Source organism: Canis aureus, chromosome 8 (genome assembly GCF_053574225.1).
Source record: "Canis aureus isolate CA01 chromosome 8, VMU_Caureus_v.1.0, whole genome shotgun sequence".
Taxonomy (NCBI): Eukaryota; Metazoa; Chordata; class Mammalia; order Carnivora; family Canidae; genus Canis; species Canis aureus.
In genome coordinates this window covers 22,086,021-22,113,357 of record NC_135618.1, presented here as the reverse complement: position 1 = coordinate 22,113,357, position 27,337 = coordinate 22,086,021, and the positions used below count along the sequence as shown (strand labels likewise).

Genomic DNA, 27,337 nt, shown 5'->3' with positions numbered 1-27,337 from the left:
TTCAAGCCCCTCTATCTCTTGCTTGGAATTCTGGAGTAGCATCCTAACTGGTCCTCCTGCCCTAAATCTTCATAGGAAGTTATTTCATTTTCATGTGTGACATTTCTAGACATGGGGATTATATTATATCCTTAAGGCAATGCACTTCCCCATGTGAAACAACTGTAATTGCTAGAAGGTCCCTCCTCACATTAAGTCAAAATCTATGCACTGCAGTGTCTACCTTATTCTGCAGCTAAGTGGGCATAATAGCCCTTCAGATACATTTCTTCCCTCGCATTATTGTGAGCATGTCTATTTTGAGACCAAATTGGTTGGTATGAGTGAACACCTAGAAATAAAACTCTGTGTGTGTGTGTGGGGGGGGTGATTCTAGATTACTTTCCCTAGGGATGTGAACCAAGAATATTTGACCATCATCTTGAGATGGTAACAGCCCAGTCCTTCAGCTGTTTCCACACAGCCCTCATGTTTCTTTAAGTCTGTTCTGTATGGACTAAATATTTCCAGTTTTTTGTATACTTTGGGAGACTTGGATTTTAGTTTTTAGTCAATCCCCTATTCTGTAAGTCTAAACAAATCATGAAAATTCAGGGCCTCGGTGATGTTTTCTCTAGGGATGTTTTCTCTTACTACCTGTTTAACTCTAGGGATGTTGTACAGATTCGTGAGATCAGAGTTGTGTTGTTTTAGGTGTCTTGGGTCTCTGAAGTTCAGCTGCTGTTTTTCCATTTCTGCTATGACCTCTAGCATGGTGATTGTGGTTTGCAAAAGCTTGTTAAATGAGATATATGGGTGTCAAGTACTTTGAGCTCCTCTGGGGAGAAATACACCTTTAAAATGACGTGAGAGTTTTATTTTTTTTTTTAAAGATTTTATTTATTTATTCATGAGAGACATAGAGAGAGCGGCAGAGACACAGGTAGAGGGAAAAGCAGGCTCCATGCAGGGAGCCCAACGTGAGACTCGATTCCAGGTCTCCAGGATCACACCCTGGCTGAAGGCAGGCCCTAAACCACTGAGCCACCCAGGGATCCCGACGTGAGAGTTTTATGTTGGAAGTGGTAGAGTTGATGTTTGGCCAAAACCCATCTTGTGATGAATCATTTGGTTTTACTGAGAACCTACTGTGTACTTGGTCCTGATATATGATGTGCTCATCCTAAAGCAGTTGTCTGAGACAGTTGTTAGTCGTGGTATGTTTTTGGAGAGATAAATTTGGAAAGTGATTTATTCTATACCTCATGCTGAAAAGGTTTCTGAATCTTTGGATTTTCCTGTGTGTTTGGCATTTCTCGTTTTTCTTTCCAGTGATATCTCCTAGTGTCTTTCACCATGATGCATTTTGTTTATTCAGTAGTGCCTCATTCATTCAAGGTGAATTAAGAAAAGGGTGATGCATTTGACCCTGAACAACCCCTTCATGTAAAATTCATGTGTATATGAATTTTAACTACTAAGAGCCTACGGTTTACTGGAAGCCTAGCACAGTCAACTAATGTGTATTTTTTATGTTATATGTATTATTCACTGCATCCTTACAATAAAGTAAGCTAGAGAAAACAAAGTGTTATTATGAAAATTGTGAGAAAGAGAAAATACATTTATGGTACTGTGCTATATTTACTAAAAAAGTTCTTCATGGAAGTGGACCCACACAGTTCTCATCTGTGTTTTTCAGGGGTCAGCTATGTTTGAATTGATTTTGATTTTCTGATATTATTACTGAAGAGCAAATAGGGCATCTGTTTTGAAAAAGCAGCCATGTTCCACCAAAGTACTCATAATTTGGATTGAGATGAATTAACAAGTTTGAATTACCAGTGGGAAAGATTTCTGGCTCGGATCTCCTTGCATCTTGAACATTGGTCAGCCCGTCTTCTCAAACCCTTGTCTTGGATCTGCCTTAGCCAGGGAGCCTCGGTTTCTCCTTTCTCCATAGATGCTAACAAAGCACTATTCTTATTGAATGGAATAAATCTCACTACCAGACCCAGTGATTAATATTTCACTTCATTGTCTCATTTAGCCTGTGTGCCGACCTGGTGAGAGAAGTATTAACGGAAGTCAAGAACATGGTTAGAGGGAGCAAAGCAGTTTACAGTGGGGTGGGTGAGGGTGTCATAGGTTGACTGGTACTCAGCTTTGATGTGAAACCTTTTATTTCACAGACCCACTGAATGATTAAGTGCAAGCAGTGACCTTCAGTCTTCATCCTGATTTCTCACTGGGAGGAATCAGAAAACAGGGCTACCTCACGGGGATGATTTGGATGTTGCTTCTCTGCAGGCTGTTCCAGGAAGTCATCATCTAAATTAGATCTAGAGGGGAAGGTATCCGCCACAGCTTCCAGCAGGGCAAGATGCTAACAAACGATTGTTGAAAATCTCATTGTGTTTCAGTTTGTCTTTTACCAGGGAAAGATGAGGCCCCCTTGGAGCTGAGCACTGAATGAGCCCATGGGTGCTTTGGCAAGAGGGTAAGGACATCATGGGCGAAGTCACCAGGGCAGGCAGCTGGGAAAGGAGATCTTACGGTGTAAGGAGTGTGTTGAACAATTTGTCACCCGTGTAGGTAACCACTGTGAAGGAGAGTGGCCACATAGGTCCATGTTGGGTGTGCTGCTCAAATTCCTCTTGCAGTTTTTACACTCATCAGTCTCCAGTGAAAAATAATTGTCAGTCCGCTGGTGTTCCATCAGAATGAAACGGAGCATCAAAAGCAATACGGTCATGATCCTGCAGGATGGGAAGATGTGGAGACCTTGCCCAGAGAACGATGGGGGGATAAAAAGCATCAAGGGTTGAACATTCAGGGGAGCTGCGTCCTACAGAATGAGCCTAAAGCAATTAGATAAGCCTGGGGGAATCAAGTTACTGCCGCCCCTAGGGAATACGTTGGGTTAAGACTCGGACCTGCAAGATTTAAAATCAAACTAGTCTTTTTCGATCACACAAATGGGAGGCAGAATTTTAATGGAAATCTCTCAGAACCTGGATAAACAAGGAGTTCCACAGTTTTTCTCTTCATATTTCCTATTCATAGTTTATGAGCCTCTTTTGATAGGTGTTTGATAAGGTTTATAATGAATAAAAATGAAATCTCTTGGATTTGGGTTCTCTGGTGGGTTTGATGGCAGTTTCCTGGCTGCGCTAGGGGTCTGATGGCCCCTGAATCATCCTTTGTCTGTGAAAAGAAAAATCACAAGTAGTAGGAAAATGAAGCATCTTAATTTAACAGCAAATTACAAATCTGTTTTTAATGGCACTGGAGTAAGACTCTGGTGTTAAGTGTGATAAATTATACAGGTTTAATTATAAAATGGCATCAAAACCCATCTGCACAATCTTTTCTGAAGATGAAATTCTTTCTAGGATTTGGAAAGGAGAAATTTATGTCTTCGAGGTACTTAAACATTAACATCAAATTCATTGAAGTGTTTCAGAATGCTAAAAGTTTCTGAGATTTTATGAGATGTCTTCTCTATGGACTCCTTTCTCAGAAGGGGACAGAAACCCTCGCTGACCACAGATAGGATAGAGAACTCTGAGAACTTCAGCAAGACTGCAGCTGCTGTACATTGTCTTCAGATGTCTTGTCCCTCAAAGAGGCTGTAACCCATCAGGCCACGGAGTCCTTCTTACACGCCTGCATCTCCTGCCGGATCTGGTCCTGGAGGCCACGTGGCTCAGCGGGCGCTCAGTCTTTGAGTTTAATCAGAGGCATGGTGTTCCAGTGGCTATCAAGCTCTTGATTTAAGACTGACCCCTTGATTATTTCTGCAGAACTTTGGCCAAGAAGGTGAAGTAATCAGAGGCATAGCGTTCCAATGACTATCAAACTCTTGATTTAAAACTAACCTCTTGACTGTCCATTTGGCACTTTGGCCAAGAGGGTATAGTATGTATGTATATATGGGTTAGGAAGCTGCCCACAAAGACTATTTCACTGAGCTTTAAGGATTGAAAGGAGCAGGCTCAGGGAAGGGGCCCAGGTGAGGACAGAGGTCCCCATTTGTCAACAGCCCAACACTTGAAAGGTGGCGACATGCTTGGGGTCTCCCTTCTAGCCTAGGGAGCAGCATCTTTGTGTGAATTTGAATAAGGTACCCATCCTCAAGATAGTTTCTTGCCATCTGCCAGACAACTGTTGTAATCAGTATGGAAATTTTCTGTGGCTGTGTATGAAGGGCACCCCCTTAGATGTAGTGCCACCGTGTTGTACATGTCTTGGAGCCAATGGCCAGGCCCACCCACTGGGCTAGACCAGGCTGAAATACCCACTTGCCCATGCCACCATTTGCTTTTGTCTACCAAATGGGATATTTAAAATTTGAATTTGAGATTTTTTTTCCCCTCTTAGGACTTTTATTTACAAAGTCAATTGTTTACTTAACTAAAGCCTTTGGCGTTAATCATAGTTATTAGCATGGGAATGCTATTTATCTAGCCTGGCACCCAGTGGGAAAGCTGGATCAGTACATTCAAGCCTTTTTTCATTTATCTTTGGAGTATAATAAAATATTTTTAGGCAAGCCATAAAAACCAGTGAGTGTTGATAAAAGGTGACACAGAACCCAGTATAGAAATTGTCTCATATCAAGGCTTGAAGATTGCCACAAATACTACCTTCTTTCCTTCCATTCCGCCTCAGATGAAGTCATCTGGGGTGCTGGCTCAGAGTTGATGGGGCATAAAGCTTGGGGGGGAACTGGATTTTTGTTTTTTGGCCAGTGGGCAGGGTTAAGAGTGGCCAGAGTAATTGGGATCTAGTCCTCCTGTGGGTTCATGATCAATTGATGCAGGTTTTCAATGGTAACAGTACCACCTGGATCTCTAAAAGCCCTTGATATACTTTGGAATTTGGTTATAAACTAGTCCACTGCTTGAAATTCAGCACAGGGCAGGGACTCAAAGGAGCTGAGTTTCTGACATCTCCACAGAACCTCATTTTTAGGCAGATTTACTTACCCTACACGTAGCAGCCTTAACAAGGGTTCAGGATGCTTCATGTCATAGTTAGCCAGTGTGTGCTTTTTTGAGAGTGGAAGCTCAATCCCTTTGTACGTTCGTGTTTATTTAGGGATTGCAATGACACAGGCGCCAAGGCATCACAGGCTTGGTGGATTCCAGATGAGGGTCTGTCCTTTTGGATTCCTGCATTGTCCCAGCCTGGGCCACCTGGTGGCAGTTCAAGGCATGTCCCTGAGGGGTTTCCCACAAGCTCACAGGAGGACACGGGCTTCCCTCAGAAAACAGACCTATTTTGAATGACGATCTACAACACCAGGCACACTGATGATGTTGTTTGTGATCATAATTTCTGGATTAGATTTGTAGAAACATGTGACCTCAGTTGTTTGGTGCCACTTGATGAGAGGCCTGGGCTGTTGTTGACCTCTCCCTCAACTGAATAAACCTTGTCCAGAGCAGAAGAAAAGAAGCTTTTGTTTGAAAAAGCCGGTAGCATTCTGGGTGCTGTGGCCCGCCACTCCTGACTGGGATAGAATAGCCCAGAAGCTTGCCTCCCTCTTCATTCTCATTCTCTTTGTCTCTCTGTCTCTCTCTCCCATCCCCTGCCCTCTTCTCCCCTCCCCTCCTCTTCCCTCTCATCATGCAGATTCCCTTCTTCCTTTTATAAATTTCAAGCAAGTTAATTGCCAGCCGTGATCATGGAATGAATGACTAGAAAATCATCTCAATTTTAAAATTTCAACAAAAACATCCATGACTAAGCAAGTCTCCAAGGCCCCGAGGGACACGTAATCTCTGTACCGGGACTTCTCAGCCTTGTGCAAAACACAGTGCTTCCTTGGCACACTCACCCTGCTGCTCGGTCACCTATGTGCTGCGGACGTGTGAGCCAGCTGGGGCTGAGCAGGAGCACGTGTTGATACTGAGGTGCGTGCACGCGTGCAAAGTGCTTCCCACCGGGGCATGTGCCTCCTCACGGGTGGTCAGCGTCACCCCGCACAGATGAAACCAACACTACTGAAAACCCCAAGAACCGTCGACTTTGAACTGAAATAGACCATAAATAAACCTATGCCTAAGGAGAAATGGATTGTTCCAGCTTCTCTCTCTTTTATTCCCCAGAACTAAATTCTCAAAGGCCAGTTATCTCTAAAACCTTCCAATGGATTTCATAGTTCTTTTTAAAAAAAATTCTTTTGTGAAGTGACTTTCCATTCTTATGGCTAACAGTCCTTTTTGAAAGGGGTTTCAAATTCTACATTGTTTCGAGCAAGCACCTGCTGTGCGCCAGGCAGGGTGCTGGTGCAGGGATGCTTGATGTACCTTAGATGAGATAGTCCTCTGAATTGAGAACTCTTACCCCTTGGTGCATATAGAAACAAGTAAAACAAAGTCCTCAGGCTGGGCTCCTGCCTCTGGGAGCCTCTGCAGGTGTATCACTGCTGACACGCAGACTCCCACTGCCAAACTACTGCCAAACGGCAGTACCCTGGCCCACCTCTCCCACCAGTCAAGCCTCTGCTGGTTATTTTGAGGGGATCCACAAGGGATCCTCACATAGGCATCCATAGCCCTCTTGTGATCTGGGACTTCTAGCAGATTGAGACCTAGATCCCGGTATGCGGTGTCAGTATATTGAGAGGGTGGTTCACTTCACTGGGGTTAAAAGAAATACATTCAAAGTTCAGGGGTCTGGGAGGCTAGGGCTGAATAGGGGTCTATGTCCCTCATGAACCAGGTCTGAGCCCTGGGAGAGTAAAAACCAGGCATAGGAGCCCATCAAGTTTTTTGTGGGGGTGCTAGGAGAGTCCCTGGATCTCATGTCAACCCTTGCTGGGGCACCCCTTGATGTCTCCGGGCCAGAAATGCTGTGATAAGTGTGTGGCATCATAGGTGACAGTATAGGACCAGAGATGTGGGTAGGGAGATTGTTACAAGGCTATTACAGAAGTTAATAGAACAGAACAGGGTAACCGCAGTGGGGACTAGAATGCATGTTGGTAAGAGATAGAACCAGGAATATTTGGCCAGCATCAGCACATTTCAAAAGTCTCCGGCTGGCTTTGTGCCCCAGGCCCCAGCCTGGCCCTTTTGCTACCGCAGCCAGATTGATCTGTCTAAAAGCATCTTTGTTTTGTACCTGTTGCCTTCTTAGGCAGACTCTTGCAGTGACTCACTCTCTGGAGTGTGGAGGTCTAACCTCCCAGCCTCCAGTGTCGGACTCCCCTCCATCTGATCCCTGCCTTTCTGGATCAGGACTCCTTTGACACAGGTGGCAAGAATCCAGAGCAAACCAGCTTCAGTTGCAAGGAGAGTTTGCTGGTTGATGGAGTCAGGTGGTGCTGAGGGATGGGCGTGCCTCCGGGACACCTTCCTTTTTTTTTTTTTTTTTTTAAGATTTTATTTATTTATTCCTGAGAGACAGAGAGAGAGAGAGAGAGAGAGAGAGAGAGAGAAAGAGAAAGAAACACAGGCAGAGGGAGAAGCAGGCTCCATGCAGGGAGCCTGACATGGGACTTGATCCCCTGTCTCCAGGATCAGGATCACACCATGGGCTGCAGGCGGCGCTAAACCTCTGCACCACCAGGGCTGCTCGCACCTTCCATCTCTTGCTCCCCTTCTGTTTGCACACTAATTTCATTCCCCACCCAGTCTGCTCCACATGGTGGGTCAGTGTGAGGTACAGCAACTGCTATGCTTCTAGTCTCGTGATGTTCTCACCAGAGTGGGCAGTGTCATCTTCACTCAGTTCCACTTAGAAAAATCCTGGAAAGAAAGAACTCTGAGCCAGCTTGGCTCAGGGGCCCTTGCCTGGGTCAGCCACGATGGCCAGGAAGGTGGGGTCTGAACCACAGGCTTGGAGAAAAGATGGAGCACATGTGCGTGCATGTAAAACCTCTGCTTGCTTCCCACCTCCCCATCCAGAGCCCCCATCTGACCAAGCCCAGCTGCTCTTACTTAGCTCACATGCCTCAAACATCTTTCCTCTTCTCAGGTTTTAGCCTCTGGGTCAGATCCTGATTCCCCATCCTGTCATTATCTGCGCCCCACCCCTCCCAGACACACACACACATACACACCTGCATGGGGCCGCAGTGGCTTTTCTCATTTTGACAGGGGAAAACCAAAGGCCAGTGAGATGGAGTAACTTGCCCAGGCTCCCGAGCAGAGTGGCAGGGGTAAGATCCAGGCAAAGTGTCTCCAGAGCCCAGGACTGAGTTTCGATGGTTGTTCTGTGTGTGGTCTTCCAAGAGCACTGGGCCCTCCCGAGGGTAGGGCCCTGGGTGTCACCCCCTGCTGGCAGATAGGTTGGCTGATTGCTTGGTCCTGATTGTTGATGGCTGGGGAAATGGTGCCTTTCCAGTCTTTCCCTTCCTACCTTCAGCCCCTGGGGACAGGATCTTTCCTGGTGATTTGCACAATTTCAAATTCTATGGGAACTAGGAAGTTTTTCTTAGAGGCTGGAACAGAGTAAAATAAATATTATAATGCAGATGACATCTTTTTCTAATCCTCTCGGATGTCTCCTGCATACAGATGAGTGTGGGCCTTCTCTGGGGCTTTCCCACCGCGCTCTCTCCGTGCACACCCTCCCGCATCCCCAAACTTAGGAACGCAGACCTCCTCCTAGGAGGTCGAGTCCTATTGTTGTGCCTGATTTGAAATGCAGGCTCCGATGTCAGGCAGCCCTTTCGAGAGGAGACCCTGAGCTCATTCCTCCTGGGCTGGATCGGCTTTTTCTTTCTGGGAGAGCTGTTGAAATGTGGGTTTCCGCGTTAATCAGAGTTCCCAGCACGTTTGTGGAACTGGCTCTGCGCGTCCAGAATGCGTTTTCCAACCATCTCAGGGCGCTGGCTATTCCAGCCTGTAGGAACAGACTTGCTGGGGCTGTGTGGGGCTGCAGAGATGTTCAGACCAGATTCAGAGTGGTAGGCATGATTTTTGAGGCCGGCCGCAGCGACTGGGCCTGGCCCTGGCAGGGCAGCGGGGAGCAGAGGTGCTGGGGGGGCGTGTGGGGCCTCCAGGGCTGAGTCCCTAGCTGCTTCCCTCCCGAGCACCCACCTCGCCCTACGCGTCTGTGAATCACACTGCAAACACCTCTGGTGTCAAGACTGCCTTTTATGTAACCGGATGAGTAGCGAGCATTGCGGCGTGTCTGTGAAACAGTTAACTGTGCTGACTGGGGATATTCTAAGTGCTTTACAAATATGGACCTGTTCCACCCTTGTTAACATCTCATCACATACTCTCACCCCCATTTTACAGACCAGGAGCCTGAGGTTCCCAGAGGTAAAGTCATTTAATCAAAGCCACACAGCCAGCCAGTGGCACCATGGCCTGCGGCTGGGGGAAGAGGGCTGGCTGTGCTTACATACTGTGCTGTCACATTGGGATTAGTGAAATGCTGGCAGGAGGGAAGAGGTAGCTAGACCTAGATTTCCCTAAAAAGCAACAATTATGGTGATGAATGCATTTTCTGACTGCAATTTGGATGGAGAAGTGTGGGCCTCTTCCACCCCCTGCATTTGCCCTTGTTATCAACTTACGTACGTCATCTCAGCCCCCAGAACTAATGACTAGGACAGGAGGAAATTTTGGAAGTGGAGCCACGTGAGTGGGAAACCATGAGATGGTAGTCACTAACCCTCCCTCTCTCTCTCCCCCCCCTTTCTTTCCTGTTCAATATATTCTTATTACTTAATTATATCCATAACATTTTTTCTTACAGCCTCCCCCCCCCAAAAAAAAAAACCCCTCAGATTTCTGGTGGATCCAATTTGGGCAAGCCTCGGAGTAGGAGACACGAGGCCTGCCCTCATCTTTCTCTCATGGTGACCGTGGGTGGATTTGGCCGCTTGAGTGAACCTGGCAAAGCTCATAGGCAGAATATTCTTGATCCTAAAGCCTAGCAGCTCCTCTTTCCCGAGGGTGCACCCCAGCTACTGTGTGGGGTGGAGCTCAGGATGGCGGGATCCGGAGCCTGCGTTGGTGCGGAGGAACTTGACTCTGGCTCAGGCCTACCTGCTGCCACCTCCTCTCTTCAAGATAAGAAGCTCAGGAAACAAAGAATTGGACTTGCCATCTAGAGATGAAGTTCAAAATCAGGGGCAAATAGTTAGAGAATTTGAGCATGGAGGAAAAGTTGTGTTACTATAATGTGCTTGTTAGTAACACTTACAGCATCTGTGTGAGATGTTGATTATGCATGAATTTTCTTGCTGCCTGTCTTTCTGGTAGTTGAAGCACACAAAACGTGAAAACTTTCTGAGAGAGCCCAGCTATATTGTACTTGCTCTGGGGTGTCACCATGCCCTCTGTCACAGACGCCCTTTGTCCCGTGTTGACAGAAAAATGAGAATGACTTGGGTCCAGACAGCCTTTGAATTCATAAGATGTCTGAGGTGCTTCTGTACCTTTTCCTCTCCTGGGATTGGAAGCCACTGGAATGCTGGGACCTATACTTATTCTTTAGTCTCTTCTCCTGCATAATTCTGAGCCAGGTATAAGATAACAATGCATGTGACTGTGGGAGTAGAGACTTACTTCGTGTACTCTTCCCTCAGAAGGCAATCTAAGGAAGGCCTGGAGGCTTCTTAGGGCATTAGTGGAATCAGAACTTCAAAGGACACTGGTGACCACACCAATGGGAGAAAGCCATTGCTAAGGGCAGAGATCCTGATATGTTACCCTGAATTGCTGGAATTTATTTTGTGGTCCCAAAGACCCCAAAATTAGCTCAGGGTGGCCATGACTGAAAAGGCTGCACTTCAGGGAGAAATTCATATTTGTCCCAGATGGCAGCAGGTAAGTGGAAGGGTGCCTTGTTAGCACAAGTTCTGGTTGTTGGGAGCAAGTGGACAGAATTCATGCAATGTCACAGTCATATGTGACCTATCCTGTGAAGCAGCAACGTCATTCTTGGTTCCCAGAGGAGCACAAGTATCGATCATAGTGCTCTCAAAGATACACGTGGATAGGGGCACCTGAGTAGCCCAGTGGTTGAATGTCTGCCTTTGGCTCAGGTCGTGATCTTGGGGTTGTGGGATTGAGCCCTGCATCAGGCTCCCCCCAGGCAACCTGCCTCCCTGCTCCCTGCCTCTCTCTTTGTCTCTCTCTTAAATAAATAAATAAAATCTTAGAAAAAAAAAAAAAAAAGATACAAGTGGATACATTTTGCCAATTTTCCTATATGGTCATCCCTTATCCACCATGAGGTTGACAGCCCATCAAGGTACTCCTATTAGTAGCACAATATATGTGCCACGTGTAGTTGGCAAGGTCAAGGATCATAAAATACAGGCACTTCAGAAAAATAATAAAAGTTGCATTAATGTATGTGATTAAAAGTTCTAGAGGGCATTCACCCCCCATATAACTACAATTTAATCATGAGGGCGACCGTACGTGGGGGACTTTTGAATTGCCTTGTTCGGCTGTATGAGAGATGTTGCCCACATCATCTGCTGAGGAGAGGCTCCCACAATCCAACCTGGTTCTTTTTTTTTTTTTTTTTTTTAAGATTTTATTTATTTATTCATGAGAGACACAGAGAGGGAGGTAGAGACAGAGTCAGGGAGAGAAGCAGGCTCCCCTGATATGGGGCTCCATCCCAGGACCCTGGGATCATGCCCTGAGCCAAAGGCAGATGCCACTGAGCCAGCCAGGCGTCCCCAACCTGGTTCTTTTTAATATAGTAGAACCAGCTCTCACTGGTTCTGAAGAACCCTTGCAATTGCTTGCTCGATGGGGATCTGTCTCTCTCCCTCTCCTCCTCCGCCCTTTATCTCCCTCCTCCTCCCCTGCCCCAACTCTAAATCCAGTCAATTGTGTAACCTCTTAACTTTGTACAAATTATGCAAGAGCCTAAGGGCATAGTTTTTGAAGTCTGAGTTCCCATCTCAAGGGAGGGTCAATCTTACTGACCCCTCCTTTTCTCTCCTGCCTCGGTACTTTCCTGCTGTGCCCCATCATGCCTCATCTCCACAGTCCACAGTAGGGGGAGAACAAGAATTGTGGATTTCCCTCTAAGGAGTTAGGGCAGAAGTAACAAGATAGCAGATTTTATATTTCTGGTAACAAGTGTAAAGCAGTATTATCTCAAAATCTGGAGTGAAGGACTGTTGTTTATAAAATGCTAAGAAATCTTGCTATTTGTAAAAGATGCCTAGAAAGAAGGGGTGACGGTGGGAAGCGGCCTGGGTGTTGGGCATCAGGGAGAAAGAGGGGAACAGCTTTTTGGATGTGGGTGACTGTAGTTTCAGTGGAGGTCTACACGGGGTATGACTACGGATGACTCCATTTTCAGAGCTCAGGCCAAGAAGTGGGCCCAGGACATAGCACAAGGGACTCAGATTGTCAGGGTGGCTGAGTAGAAGCTAGGCTCACAGTATTGATTAGTATTTCAGTTCAGCTGCCAGTAACAGGGACAATCAAAATATAGGCTTAAACAAGACAGAAAATTACACGGAAGACCTGAAGGTGGATGATCTGGGACTGATGTGTTGACTCCCCAGTTGTGAGGGATCTGGGCCTATTTGGAGGATGTGGCTCCCTCCTCGTGTCCAAGATGGCACCATCACATCTCAGCTTAGACGTCCGGCTAAGCAGGAGTGTACCTTTCCTTGGCCAGAAGTAGTCATATGGCCCCATGACAACATTAAGAGAGGAAAGTTGAGGAATGCCATCCTTTAGTTGTGTGGCAACACGCTCAGCTAAAATGAGGCTTCAGATAGTTTGAGATTGAAGAGGAAAAGCTCTAGAGAGGCCTCATCTTTGGGTACTGGTTCATTCAGTGAGTGCGGAGAGCCTAAAATGTTCAGGCATTGCTGGAGGGCAGTAGGGAAGAAGGGTTTCTACTCTCGTGACTATCAAAATCTAGTGGGAGGCAAGACAGACCATCAGTTATCAGCAAATGTGGCCTGGTTGACAATCTGCATTCTGCGCTCAAGTCTTTCCAGTGAGCTGTCTTCAGCTGTACCTGTACATAATTAATGATCAATGTCCAACAGGGCTGCTAATGCCTGTGGGCAGCTAGGGCAGCGGCTGGGCGTCTCTGTGATGCAGGTGTCTGCTCTGTGAGGAGGAGGGTGGTGCGAAGCGGAGGGGAGAAGTAAGCCACTGGTCCACCAGAGCGCTACGTGGAGAGTGGCCGTGGGTCCTGCTGCAGCCAGCACCCTCCTGAGCCAACGTGCCCTCAAAGGCTTGAGGGCTGTCAAATCCCAAGTCTGTTTCCTGTTCCTTGGGTGGAGAAGGATTTGGGCCTCTTCTCCTGCTGAGGCACAGAGCAGCGTGATGAGGATAGTTCGGTGATTTCTAGAGGCTTTTGAGGCCAAGTTGGGGAACCTGGGAAAACACAAGGCCACAGTGTTTTCCTGCTCCCGTGACCTTCAGCCAGTGATCCCTGAGCCTGGTTTTGCTGGGAACCAGGCAGGTGTCCAAGTTCAGTTCCCAAGTAAGTGGGCGTGGATTCTAGATTACATCTGGAGGGAGTGCTGCCCACCCGGACTCCTGCGCCGGCTCCTGTGCGGTGACCTAGATCAGTGATTCTCAAGCTATCAGAGGTGAAAGACCAGTTTTTTTAAGTATCAATTTCCAACCTGTCATACAAATGAAATATTAGAAAAATGAAATTAAAAAGACATACAAAATCCAAAGTCAGACTTCTGTTGTCAGATTTCTTCTGTCCAGTTGCCTTAAATGTTTCCAGAGGCTAATTCAGTTCCTGACTTGAAGTTTGCCTGCAGCAAAGAGCTCAGGGCCCTTCCTTCAGCCCGGGGACTGCATGTTGGGCAGTGGGGCGCCGAGGACTGGCCTGCCTAGCTCCACGTTAGGACAGTTCCCAAGGAGAAGAGGAAGCTCCCTGGCCGAGTGGTGCCTCCCTTCCCGCACACCTCTCTCTGCCCACCCCCCCCCTCCCTAACCCCTCCAGTTCCCCTACCCACCCCCCCCAACCGCCCCCCAGCTCCTCTCATCTTGAACTGCTATCTGAGCCCACTGATAACAGGAACAGCTTGGCCGGCCCTCCTACCCTAGTTCCCGTAGGCAGGTGAACATTTTCCTGCATGCTTGCAGCCGGAGAAATGAAAGGTCACAGCAGGTTGTAATCATTATCCAGGCTCCCCTACCTGAATCCGGCTTCTGGCGTATCCTGGCTTGATTAGCCAAGCGGCCAACTGCAAGGCGGGCGGGCCGGCTGTCCCGGGCAGGCTGGGAAGTCACCACAGACCCTGTGTTGCAGTTCTCCAAGGACAGGCACGTCATGGACAGGACCCCTGAGAGGCTGAAGAAGGAGCTGGAGGAGGAGCTGCTGCTGAGCGGCGAGGACCTGCGTAGCCACGCCTGGTACCACGGACGCATCCCCCGCCAGGTACCTGCTCTTCCTGCCGGCGTGCCCGGCAGTTCTGACACCGCCACGCTGAGGACCCCGCACGGTCGCCCACCAGCACCACGTCAGAGCAAGCCCCAGTGTAGCTAGAAGCAGATATATATAATCAAGTGGACTGCAGTCACTTAGGCCCATCCATCTCCAAGGAGACCTTGGGAAGAACTGAGGTCAGGAACCCAAAGTACATTTCCACGTGCCCAGGAAGTGGGTGGAGGAAAGGCAGGTGTCCCTGTGGTCTGCAGAGCCCGAGCGGGCAGGAGGCAATAATCTGAAGAGGTACGAGGCTGGCCTGTGGTTCAGATAATTGAACTCCTGGCCGGCTGCCTGCAGCCTCATACCCTTTGGAGCTTGCTTCTCTTTTAAGACAGTAATTTAATTTCAGGTGAAGAGAGGGTATCATCAGGGCAAGTGGCACAGAGTAGCAAGGCCACCAGTGCCCTCGTGAGGCCAGCGACTCTTCACCCATCCCTCCCCCGCCCGGGTCCCTGTCAGGAGCCAGGAACTAGAGGAATTATACCAGCGACCACAGCCCCGTGGCCTAGAATACACTCTGTGTGATTGTCCTTCGGGGTGATCGCCGTGAATGTTTTTTTTTATTTCAAAGTATAGAAATTGAGAAATAGAAGTGCAGGATTAAGGTATAGTATTGCTCTTGGGTTTTTATCATAACCTGATCTAGCCAGTCATTGACCCAGGACAACACTGACAGGAAAGGGGTTTGGGGGGGAGGGCATCGCATTGTGATCATTTTTTTTTAATGTAGCAGGTTTCTCAGCACTATCAAAGAAGTAAACCTTATTCTAACTTTTCTTTTTTATAGTTTAAAACTCATTGTAGAATATACAGAGAGTAAAATGAAGAAAATGAAACTCTCACCCATAATTCTCCCTCCTGGAGATAGCCACTGTGAACATTTTGATAGAAATCCTCCTCCCAGGCTTTTCAAGTATGAGATCATACCACATATACTTTTGCAGCCCATTGTCTTCCTTTGATGATCTATTCTGGGCATTCTCTTCTGCTGTAAAATAGTCTTCTGCACCATCCTATGTTTTATGTGTGTCCATTGTGTGCATGTCCCACTTTTGGTGGGCACCCTCACCATCAACCTTTAAGATAAGTACTAGGTTTACAACTATGATTGTTTCCTCAGGCTCAATCCCAAGAAATGGAATTTCTGCATGAAAACATATTTCCAAGGCAAAGATACAATTTTTAAGTAACCATCGAGGCACACTGTCCTAAGCAAACTGATCCAGTGTTGGAACATCCCGGGGAAAATGTCAAAGTTTATAAAACTGGTGACTCTCATCACCATCCTTCTCTTTATTGTGATTGTAAACTTTGTTTCCCACTTGGCAGTGAGCATAAATTTTCAGCCATATATCATTTCAGGTTGTGTAGCTGCCCACTGCAACCGTAGTAATGGTAGTTACAGCTAATGCTTTACTCCTTTACATCTTTATAGCTACTGTGTGGGTGACATTATCTCCATTTTACAAGTGATATAACTGAGCCACGAAGGGTTTACATAACTTGTCCAAAGCCACGCAGTAGAGCCAGAATGCAAACCCAGGCAGTCTGGCTACAGGAATGACCACCTGCAACGCAGTATAGATTCTCCTTTTGCTATAAACATCAGCATTTCACAGTTAACAATTTTTGAGCACCTACCTTGTTCCAGGCACTATACTAGTGCTTTGCATACATCACATATGCAAATATATAACCCTCCAGTGAGAGGAGACACTGACCTGACTGTTATAGGCCCTCCAGTGAGTGGCATGCCCAGAACCACTACAGGTTTCGGATTGCACAGTGCCGGGCCTCCACCTGTGTGTGGACCCCTCCCCCCATCCAACAAAACTCTATCCTCCCCTGTTGGGGGTGGGGAGGGGTCAGACTCCTTGGACATGAATTCTCTTCTTTCTCTTATTTTCTGTCACCTTACTTGCTTCAGTCTGCATAAATGTCACCTTCTCATGACACCCTCCTGGCCACCCTGTTTCAAAGAACAGCCCCTGTCCCCTCCCAGGCACTTCTTATCTCCCCTTCCCGATTGACTTTTTCCTTAACTTGACAACATCTGACATACCATACCTGGCGCTTACTTATCTTCACCGAAGTAGCAGCTCTGCACTAAATGCAGAAGCTCCGGGTGACCGTGGAGACCCTGGTCTGCTTCCCTCACGGCTCTGAGCCCGGCGCCCACCACAGCACCCGGCACATAGTAGGTGGGCGGCAGATGGTTCTTAAGTGCATGAATGGGTCTTCTAAGAATTTGACATTTGAAAAAATAAAGAGCCGACTGAAGAGGAAGAGACCTAATAGCGCGGTCTCCCGTTGGCCCAAGTGGAGAGCGGTGCGGCACTTGCAAGGAATGTACGCTTGCCTTTCCGACTCCTCACCATTTTGTCCCAAAGGTATCAGAAAACCTCGTGCAGCGAGATGGCGACTTCCTGGTTCGTGACTCTCTGTCCAGCCCCGGAAACTTTGTCCTGACCTGTCAGTGGAAGAACCTCGCTCAGCACTTCAAGATCCACCGGACGGTGCTGCGGCTCAGCGAGGCCTACAGCCGAGTGCAGTACCAGTTTGAGACGGAGAGCTTCGACTCCATCCCCGGCCTGGTGCGCTGCTACGTGGGCAACCGGCGGCCCATCTCCCAGCAGAGCGGAGCCATCATCTTCCAGCCCATCAACAGGACGGTGCCCCTGCGGTGCCTGGAGGAGCGCTACGGCGCCTCCCCGGGTCGCAGGCCCGACGTGGGCAAGAGGCTGAGCCTCACCATGGGCGGCGTCCAGGCCCGGGAGCAGAGCTCGCCTAAGGGGAACCTCCTCAGGTGGGTCAGGGCCTCGTGGGGTGGGGTTGGGGGCGCACTCTGGACCTGCCCCGGCTCTGTTAGGCAGGTGAGGAGCTCACCCCGGGAAACCGAGGAACAGGGAAAGATGTCACTAAGAACGCCAAGTGTTACTGGAATAGCTGTCGTGAGGCAGGGCGTGATTAGTTCCCCGGTGAGTCGCTGCCAAGATGAAATGAGGCCGGTGCGGAGGAAGGGAGGAGGGTTGGATGGGAGAGATTCATGCAGAAAGGAGGCTCCAGGCTGGTCTGAAGACTAGGGGAAATCTGGATAGATGCTGCAAAGGGGTGGGTGTTCCAGGTGGGGGCTCGGTGTGCGCATGCATGTAGCTATAGGCAAGGACCAGAGTTGCTTGGAGCGGGTAGGTGGGTGGGACTCAAGCAAAGGGCCCATGTTAGGGGCTGGTAGGGGCAGGCTCAGGGAGGTGACCTCAGTCACATCATTGGAGGCCCTGAAGCCAGGCTGAAAGGTTTGGGGGAGCATCAAAGACTTGACATGGTGAATGTCCCAGGAACAGACCAGGGTGGCAGTGTGCTGGAGGGGCAGGGAGAGGGCTTGGAGCGAGAAGACCAGTCAGTGAGTCATGGAGGGTCAGGCTGTGCAGGGGCGGTAGACCCGGACCTTGGCTTCTGAGACTCTTGTACGTGTGGGGAGGGTTGGAACAGGGCATGTCGGAGACCACAGGAGGGTCCAGAGGGCTGGAGGAAAAACCAGTTGCTGCATCTGCAAGATGATCGTAGGCTTATGTCTGAGTGACTGTGTCCAGCAACAGTCTAGGGGCTTGGGAGGGGAGCTGAGCCTAAGGGTTGGACTAGGGCTTAGTATGCATGGAAAGGGTGGTTGACTCAGTGAGAAAAGATGAGATTCCTCAGATGAGAGACATTGAGAGCCTGGAGGCTCTGACCTGAACCCTGGGGACTGGGAAGAGAAGATTCCAGATAACTGGATGCCCCGCTGAGGCACCCTGTCCTCAACTACCAGTGGCGGGTGCTGTCTTCACATAGGACCTCTCTCTCGTGGAGCTGGGTGCTCGTGCCTGCTATCTGACCGTTCCAGAGAAGGAGAACAGGGAAAAGGTGGGCCTAGTAGGGTAAAGACTGGCTCCAGCCCCTTGGTGACACAGCCCCCCTTCTCTGGCTCCCTGGCATCTCAACTTACACCCTTAAACCAACGTATCTTACTCCACTCACTGGTTTTCTTTCTGGACAGGGGGAAATGTCATAGACTGTAATTGGTGGACTGCAAAAACTCACAAGCAAAACGCATGCCTCTGAGTAATGCGGACTGGGTCGTGTGCTGCTGCCAAGCACCGGTACATGTTGGTCAGCGTCTGGCCATGAGCCCTGCCTGCCTGGCTCCACATGCTGGTCCACCACCAATCAAGCTCTTGACCTTCTCTGGGTCTCACTTTCCCCCCAACTGGAATGATGGGGTTTGTGAGGGTTAAATGATCGAAGACTTGCAAAGTGCTTAGAACAGTGCCAGAGGCCTACGTGGGTATGAATAATCATGATAAATAGTATTTTCTGGAGGGCAGTAGAATGTAGGACTCCATGGCAGGGAGGGAGGCCAGAACTGATATAAAGCAATTCTCCTTTTCTTAGTAATAAGAATGGACTTGAGATCCCTTAACGATCTCAAAGGGGTACTTTTTCCTCTGTTTCTTTTGTGAGTGTGAGGAGCAGCTGCCCAACTGAGGAACAGGAAGGTAATGTCATGAACAGAGCCAGGGGGTATTGGGCCGCGCACAGAACCGTGCGCAGGGCAGTGCTGGCGGGGAAGGCCTGCCTCCTGCTCTGCCCTCAGTGACCGGATGTAAGATAGAAATGTATTTTTTAAGGTAAGAAATGAAAGACTGAGAAAGTCTCTCTGTCCTGAGGCATTCGCTAACAGAGCCACTTCGCCCAGTGCCCAGTGAAGGCACTTTTCTAAGCCCTGCCACCTCTGGGCGCAGCACAGCGGCCTGTCTAACCATGGGCTCCCGGGGGAGCGCCTCCTGCCACTGCCCTGCCCTGCCTGCCCTGACGTCAGGGCCGCTGGTTGGCCGGCCGCGGGCGGGGTGCGGCCCCAGCCACCCTGCTTGGCCCAGGCGGGTGTTCTGGGCCAGTGGGCTGGCTGCTCTGACGGTCCCTGCGTAAATACCGCTGGGCTGAAGCCGTGGCCTTGTGGAATTTGCCCTCTGCCCCGCCTTATCTCTGGGGGTTGCTGGAATTTCTCTGTTGCTCGGAGTTCGGGAGTTATTATTATTATTTTGTTTGTTTGCTCTTCCCTTTGGTGCTTGCAAAGGTAGGAAAGAACTTTGCGATCTGCAGCCGAAGCCTGTGGGAGGGCGGATGAAAGTTCATTACAACTTGAGCGGCGCCGTGCGGTGGCTTCTAGCAGAGAGTGGTTTGCAGGTGCTAGAGAGGCTCCCCGTGTGCGCGGGAGGAAGCCAAGGGGTGCTAGCCGCCGAGGGGTGCTGGCCGAGGGGTGCTAGCCGCCGCTGCCGGTGTGGGATGGTGTGGGAAGCGGCAGTCTCCGCTTCCCTGCGCAGCTGCGCCCTGGAAAGCTCTTGAGGAAGGCTCGACCCTTCCCCGGTGAGGCAGGAGCTGCCCGGTCCTTCCAGGAAGATGCCAGTGACAGCCTCCCAGGTGACCCTGCGGGCTATTTGGGGGGACATGGAGACTTGGGCCGAAGCACTGGCTGCCCCACATTTTCCTCCCTGACAGCATGAGGCGTGGTGGAAAATGCATTTTAGTCGTCGTCCCCCCCCCCCCCCCCCCCCCCCCCGCCGGCGCCCTGGGTCTGTAAGTAATTTTAAGCTCTGCTAAAAGTACACATTCCAGCTCATCAGATTTTCCTGAGAGTATCATGAAATCTTTGCTCTGCTCTGCTCAACCGGATGGAAGGGCTCAGAGGAGGCAGCCTGGGACCTGACTGGGTTGGTCCTGGGGACGTGGGGATGGGGCCCCAGGCGCAATCCTGGGTTAACCGCCCCAGGCAGTAATTTCCTCCTGGGACAGACATTCCTTTACTGTGGGGATGTGCCCTTCCACTCGTACTGCTCCCTGCTAAGCAGTCTTTCTTCTTAGAGACTTTCCGTGATGCTGCCTAAAGGTTTTACGATTTAATGACACGTTTCTGCTCCACTTATCTTTCGCTTCAGAAATAAAGAGAAGAGCGGTAGCCAGCCGGCCTGCCTGGATCACATGCAGGACAGAAGAGCCTTATCCCTCAAAGCGCACCAGTCGGAAAGTTACCTGCCACTTGGTAGGTTTTGGGGAATTTCCTGGGAGGAGGGTGACCGTGTGAGCCTGATTTCCTTCAGGCTGTTTCCCTGCTCGGTCTGGTCCCCCCATGAAGGGACGACACAAGGCTCTGTGCCTGTAGGCTGGAGGGTAGGGGATTGTAGGACTACATCCGGATGTGGGTCAGCGAGCCAGACACTGTGTGTGATAGCCTTTAGGCTTCATAACAAACCTTCAGAGCAGGAATGATTATCCTCTTCTTCTTATTGAGGAAATGGAGGCACAGAGGTTAAATAAATCATCCAGAGGGACATGGCTCAGTGGTTGAGCATCTGCCTTTGGCTCAGGGGTCCTTGGATCCAGTTCCACATCGGGCTCCTTGCCTGGAGCCTGCTTCTCCCTCTGTCTCTGTGTCTCTGCCTCTCTGTGTCTAACTAACTAAGTAACTCATCCAGAGTGACCTGTCTGGCCCTCGGTTAGGCCAGCATGAACTCAGGTTCTGTGACCCATGCTCAACCACCAACTGGTAGCCTTCATGACAGAGGAGCCCTCTCCATGCCCTCCCTGGGCAGAGGGGGCTGGGTCAGTGCCGGGGTTCCTGGGGGCACAGCTGCCCAGACAGACCCCTCCTCCTCTCCATTCTCCTTTTACAGCCAGAGGAGCGAGGAGCTGTGGGCTGTGGGCAAACCTCGTAAGCAACTGGATTAGTGAGCCATGGGTGGTGGTTCCTTATTTTTATAACCAACCTCCCTTGGGACCACAGGCTGATTTTCCTAATGCCCCTTGGTGGGTCACTTCTATGTAGGTTAGCTTGGGATCTTGTCCCCCGCTTCCTGGGATGTCTCCAGCTCTCCCTCAAGGCTGGCTGGATCCACCCTGGCTGTGACAGTGACTCAGGCCCTTATGCTATGTGACCAAAGGCTTCTGATCCTAGGGCAAGACTAGATTGCTCACTATCTTCAGGGCTCCACGTATTTTCCTTTTCTGACTGTACTAATCCTCTCTGACCATAAAATGACACTGCAGCCCAGCTGTTGCTCATCACTGGGACTTAGGATCCCCCCAGAAGTGGGGGTGCGGCTGGCCAGCCATCCAGCCCCTGAAATGCTCTAGATCGGGTGTGGGGCGGTCATACTGAGTTATCTTTGGGAAGTAAAAACTGAAACCCAAGGGCATGAATTGAGGCCTGGGGAGTTGTCACTCCAGTTTTGCTTTGTGTTCTCTGCACAGCTGAGGTTTCCCTGACCCTCTCTTATTCTCCACAGGCTGTAAATTGTCCTCTCGCTCCCCAAGTGTGGACACAAGCCCTCGCCCAAACTCACCCGTTTTCAGGACGGGCAGCGAGCCCACTCTGAGCCCGGCATTGGTTCGGAGGGTCTCCTCAGATGCTAGGGCAGGGGAGGCCTTGAGGGGCTCAGACAGCCAGCTTTGCCCCAAGCCGCCCCCCAAGCCCTGCAAGGCTCCCCTCCTGCAGCCTCCCCCGTCTCCATCCACCTGGCTCAACTCAGAGGCCAACTACTGTGAACTGAACCCAGCCTTCGCTACAGGCGGTGACAGGGGAGCGAGGCCACCCCTCTGTGCCCACGACAGCTACGTGGAGCTGCTAACAGCCAAGCAGAACGGGGTGCTAGGGCCCCGGCACTCTGGCACCAACTACTTGATCCTTGACGATGACGGGGCAGGGCCTGGGGAGGCGCCAGCCACGCAGATGGACCAGGGGCAGCAGGAGGATGAGGGCGAGTTTGTGCTGCCCCATCTGGAGACGGCCTCCTCATTCAGGCCCAATGACTTTGAGTCGAAGCTCCTTCCTGCTGAGAACAAGCCCCTGGAAATGGCGATGCTGAAGCGGGTGAAAGAACTGTTCACCAGCAAGGACCCCAAGGCCATTGCCCAGCACATGCTGAGCACGGACTGCATGGTAAGTGCTCAGCCAGGTGGCCTTGTTCTACCTTCTGAGAGGCTGCAAGGGGGCGGCCGGCCTTGCTCCACCTTACCCTTTAAGTGCTTTGCTCATAGAAGAAGTCAGAAGATAACCTGGGTGGGGATTTATTTAAAGGGTGGGAAGCACAGGCCTGGGACAACCTTTGCCCAGGCAGGAAGCTTGTAAAAATCACCTTGGGCAGAGGGTGGTGGCGGGCTACTGCCCGGGCCACGCCTCCCCATCCAGCTGCAGCGTCCTCCCTGGCCTCAGCTCCCAAGTGGGAAAGTCAAGTCCAACGAGAGTGGATGGTAGTGAAAATGTACTTTCTGGAGTGGCAGCAACTAGGTTATTTTTCTTTTAGTATACAGGACACGTGATATGCACATATACCACATATATTTATCGTTACTAAAATGGGTTTAAGAATAAACATCTTTGAATTTACCCTTGATTTTTTTTTTTTACAAGTACTAATTGGTCAATTTAGAAAAATTATAAAACATTAAGAGAAAAGACAAAAATTATCCCAAGTCTGGTTTCTTGGTGATCATCATGGTTAACATTGGCCCTGCAAACAGATACATGTGAGTTATTTCATGCATATGTGTTTGTTTACCACAGGCCTAAACAGACGATTCTATTTTATTGTATTTTTTACTAAGCATACTATTTTAAACCCCAAGTCTTTGATCGAGCAACACATCATGACTATCCTTTCATGTGACTAAATAAATATATATGTTTACATCATCATCACTTTGGATAGGAAGCATTTCTTTTGGATATGGGCAGCTTTTGTTCATAAGTGACCTCATGGCAAAGATATCCATCAGAGAGAGCTTTCTAGAAAGCAGGTGTCTCAGGCTGGGAGGGGCTCAACCTCCCCCTCAGTTATAGAGACAGCCATGCCTTGGAGCGTCAGTGAGGCCTTAGTGAGATTTATTCATATGTAGCTTAGTAAAGTCATTTACCTTCAAAGTTCAGGGCCTCAGTTCAAACTCAGTTCAAGAACTGAGTTTCTTGAGGAAATTTCCAGGGTCGTGAATCACCGCAGGAAATGCACCCTCTGAGAACTCCCCTAGCGAGTCCCCAGTGGATGGAGGGAGCTCCATCAGGGGGACAGAGGGCCTCCCCCAATAGCCGTGAGGAAAGTAGAGCAGGTGCTAGCACGTTCTGAGTTCAGCCAGCCCAGGACCCAGAAGCAGGTCTGAGAGGTCACTCAGTACCTGGTTGCCAGGCCTGGGAGGTGGGGTGGGGGTGGTGGTGGTGGTGGTGGTGGTGGTGTGTGTGTCTGTGTGCGTGCATGCGTGTCAGTGCTGAAGACCACAGGTTTGTTTCTGTGGTTGTCTGGGTGTCCTTGGGCAGTGCTCACAGATCATAATAAATCCTTACCTCCCTTTAAAGAGAGCTAAACCTGTTTGGGCAGTAAGAGGATTTAAGATTCCTGTTCTAGTTTCTCCACTGGGCGCTGGTACGCCAACAGGCCAGGAGTCTGGTGTGAACCTGTCTGAGTTCTCTCCAGAGGAAGCTCCTATAGAAATGTGGATCTGGGTTTACAGAGCAGCCTAATTCCCAGGAGTAAATGAATCCTTCTTCCCTGTGACCTCAGACTGTGCTTGGAGATCTAGGAGGGTCTAGGAGGAGGTGAGATGCCTGACCCCCCTTTGGCAGGAGGGTCTGGAATGTTCCCACCACCTTGGCAGCCATGAATCTAGAGCTCAAGTTAGTTCTCAACTGAAGGAACATGAAGCCTGCCCTTCTTCTTGTTTGGTTTCTTTCTTCGCAATTTGTCATCCTGGTTGGGCACCTCTCCTCTGTTTGCCTTTATAGGCACCCCTTGAGAAGGGCTGGATAGAGCTTCCTTGCCAGTGAGACAGCGACCTGGAGCAGAAACCCACTGACTCTGCTCATCTCCCCACCTGCACATGGGCACCACCCTGGCCTCACCCAGAGTGCTGCCTGTGTCCCACCCACTTGTTGCAATATCTAGAAGTAGGGCCTGGTAGGTAAGAGTTAGTCTCTGGGGATGAATTGCATGGATCTAATTCAGGCTCTGAACTTTCCGGTTCTTTCTGTCCCCAGCTATCCAGGTGGCTGTGAGGACTGGATGAAATAATGTATATAGAGCTCTCCACACTCCATGCCTGGCCCAGAATGAGGCTGGGTGTTTGTTAGTGTTGGGTATTCAGCCTTGCTTGAGCACCTGCTATGGGCCAGGAGGGGTTGTGCCCGGGGGGGTGGGGGGGGGACGACGACGAACAGTGATACAGGAATTCAGACTACAACCCAGGTGGGGAAGGCACAGGAGCTGTGGGGCCTCTGAGGCAGGGTCTTGAATGTGGGGGAGGGAGGGGAAGTTTGAGATGAGTTTTATTATTATTATTGTTATTTTTTAAAGATTTTATTTATTTATTCATGAGAGACACAGAGAGGCAGAGACACAGGCAGAGGGAGAAGCAGGCTCCATGCAGGGAGCCTGACGTGGGACAGGTTCCACACCCTGGGCTGAAGGTGGCGCTAAACTGCTGAGCCACCCAGGCTGCCCTGAGATGAGTTTTAAAGGCTGAGTAGGAATTGGCCAGATGAAGAATAAGAAGAGCATCTTCCAGGTGGCAGACAACGTACATGTGCAGAGATTCAGGAGTCAGGGGTTTGGACTCACCGTGTGGGCAGCAAAGGTGGAGACGGGTGGGGAGGGGAGGGAGTAGCGGGTCTTTCCTTGAATGTTAAGTCTCTACTTCTGGACTCGTGCCAGGCTATTGCGGAGAAGCACTTTGCAGTTCAGGGACAGGCCCTTAAGTGCATAGTGCAGATCAGAGTCCTCTGCTGAGGGCAGCAGAAAGGGTGGGCAGAGCCAAGCAATCTCATTGCAGTTTAGAAGATCCCCTGGCAGCTGGGAGGAGGGTCAGGCCCCCGCCAACGCTCCCCTGGGTCACTGCAGCAGCTCCCTCAGCAGAGTTTGGAGATCCTGCAGAACTAGGATAAGTACCATCAGAAGAGCAGGAGGAGGCTGGAATGCCTCATCAGGGATCGTCCATGTTACATGCCCAGGCCTGTCTCATGGTAAATGCTCTAGAAGTGTCCATTCCTCCTCTGTATCTATGAGCGGCACAGCTCTGGGCATTTTGCCAGAGGACCTAATGCAGGCTCTGCAGTGTGAGCTCAGGACCCCTTTGTCCTAGCTCAGCCTTGGGGCAAGCAGGTGTCAGTATATCCTGGCAAACACCCAGGAAAGTGGCCGGGCGATTGCATGTTTGCACTGAAGGAAAACCGACTTGGGGGCTTCTCTCTCAGAGCAGGGATCACTCTGGTTACTAGAGCTTCCAGCACAAAACCGAATCAGTGATAAGACTTTGAATCTCATTACACAGACCGTGTGTGAATTGGGGGATGCCCACCACCCAGAGGCTTTGGGTTTGGAGCCTCTGCGGGGGCAGCTGTCTAAACAAGCAAGCAGAGTGTATGTGGCCACGGGTGGCTGGGGTATACATCTGGGTTGCCTTACCATTTACCATGGTCAAGGTGTAAATCCCTTTCCGGAGATCTGGCCAAAATTCTTCCCTCTTCTACATGCCAGTGACTCACAACTTGTATTTTCAAATAGCTTTAAAGTCATTTGATCCTTTGCAAAGACCTTGAGAAAGGCGAACTTAGCAGCTGTGGTAGAGAAGGGGAAACTGAGGCCCAGAGAGCATTGTAGGAATCCTGCATCCTGTTGCCCAGTCTGCCACTGTGCAGCTAATTCCCACAGGTTCATTTCCTCTGGGCTGACCCTGGCTCCTTTGTTGAACCACAGAAGTTAATGGTCAGGGTTAAGAATATCAGCCAAACGTGAGATGTTTTCTGTGGCCTATTATGGAGGCCTCCGGACTGTTGAGATGCCTGGCCTCCTCACAGTCTAGGACAAGTCGAGCAGCTGGAGGAGGGGAGTCCGTGTGTGCCTGCCACGTGTCCAGAGTCGCTTAGACCCACCGTATCCGCTAGTGGCTCTGCTGGACGTCAGCGCGCTGCGAGGCCTCGTTAGCCTGGTGTTCCCGACGCAGCGACTGGGCCGTAACCTTTCGAGGCAGCGGTCGACTGATACCTGGTGATGACACGCCAGAACCGAGGTCGGGGAGCCGGCGGGGCCAAACATTTTTTGAAGGAAGGCCTCTCGGGGGAGAAGGGGGTGTGCTGGAGACCTCGGGTTTCAAATCGCTGGACGTGTGTCTAATAGTTTCCAGACGTGTGGTGCAGTGACGGAGCCCAGGGGAGGCGTAATTAAGGGTAATAGCAGCCAGTCCTGCCGTTGAGCGAGAACCGAGCGGCGGAGCCCTGGCGGCAGTCGCTGGGGGGGGCGAGGGGGCTGGTGCGCCAGGGCTGCGCCGCCCAGAGGCTCAGTGCACCTGCGGCCCTGCTGCCGGCGGGGGCGGGGGCGGGGAGGGACCACCTGCAGGTGTGCACAGCACTCCAGCTGCTTTCCTCTCAGGTTTTCAGTTCCCGTGACGTCTTCGAGTCCTTCCCTAAACACTGTACTTGGGGATGCTGATGCCTCCGCACCGTCCCAGTTCGCCGCCTTTCTTGGTCGTGTTGGTGGCAAGCCCGCTCCCTGATCCAGTCTGTTTCACTCGTGTCCTTGACAGGTCGCTAGGATACTCGCAGTGTCCGAGGAGACGAGGAGGAACATGGGCGTGAGCTCGGGGCTGGAGCTCCTCACCTTGCCCTACGGCCACCAGCTGCGCCTGGACATCATCGAACGGTGAGCAGCGCTGCCCCCTGCGCTTCCGGCCCCGCCAGCGCAGCAGGTTCCCGGAGCGGACGGGCGCGCAGCCGCCAGCCCCGAGCCCGTCCGGTGTCCCGGGTCCCGGGTCCCGTGTCCCGGGTCCCGGAAGCCTTGGCCGCAGGATTCCTGGAGCTGCGCGGAGGAAGTGCGGGAGCTCACAGCACGTTCCTGCTGCGGCCTGGCGGCGGGGCGCCTCGCCACCTGCGCCCCAC

The 27,337-nt window shown here is 50.5% G+C and overlaps 1 protein-coding gene and 1 long non-coding RNA gene across 6 annotated transcripts in view; one reads left to right on the top strand and one right to left on the bottom strand.

The window, feature by feature from the left end:
* The window catches only part of BCAR3 (BCAR3 adaptor protein, NSP family member), a 155,526-nt gene that overhangs the window by 110,920 nt on the left and 17,269 nt on the right, over positions 1-27,337 (top strand). For 4 of the 5 annotated variants that reach the window (XM_077905480.1, XM_077905482.1, XM_077905481.1 and 1 more), the window contains 5 exons: positions 14,212-14,340; positions 16,782-17,197; positions 20,361-20,464; positions 21,708-22,360; positions 26,986-27,101. In XM_077905480.1, the coding sequence (XP_077761606.1) occupies positions 14,212-14,340; positions 16,782-17,197; positions 20,361-20,464; positions 21,708-22,360; positions 26,986-27,101 (1,418 nt within the window). Of the gene's footprint in view, positions 1-14,211; positions 14,341-16,781; positions 17,198-19,318; positions 19,502-20,360; positions 20,465-21,707; positions 22,361-26,985; positions 27,102-27,337 lie in introns of those variants that run through there. The other variant, XM_077905484.1, reaches the window with a different exon arrangement.
* LOC144318471 (uncharacterized) lies at positions 7,390-14,873 on the bottom strand. Its single transcript, XR_013384381.1, has 3 exons — positions 14,099-14,873; positions 10,153-13,570; positions 7,390-10,056 (listed from the first exon to the last, which is right to left on the bottom strand). It is a non-coding gene; the product is annotated as an uncharacterized LOC144318471 (long non-coding RNA).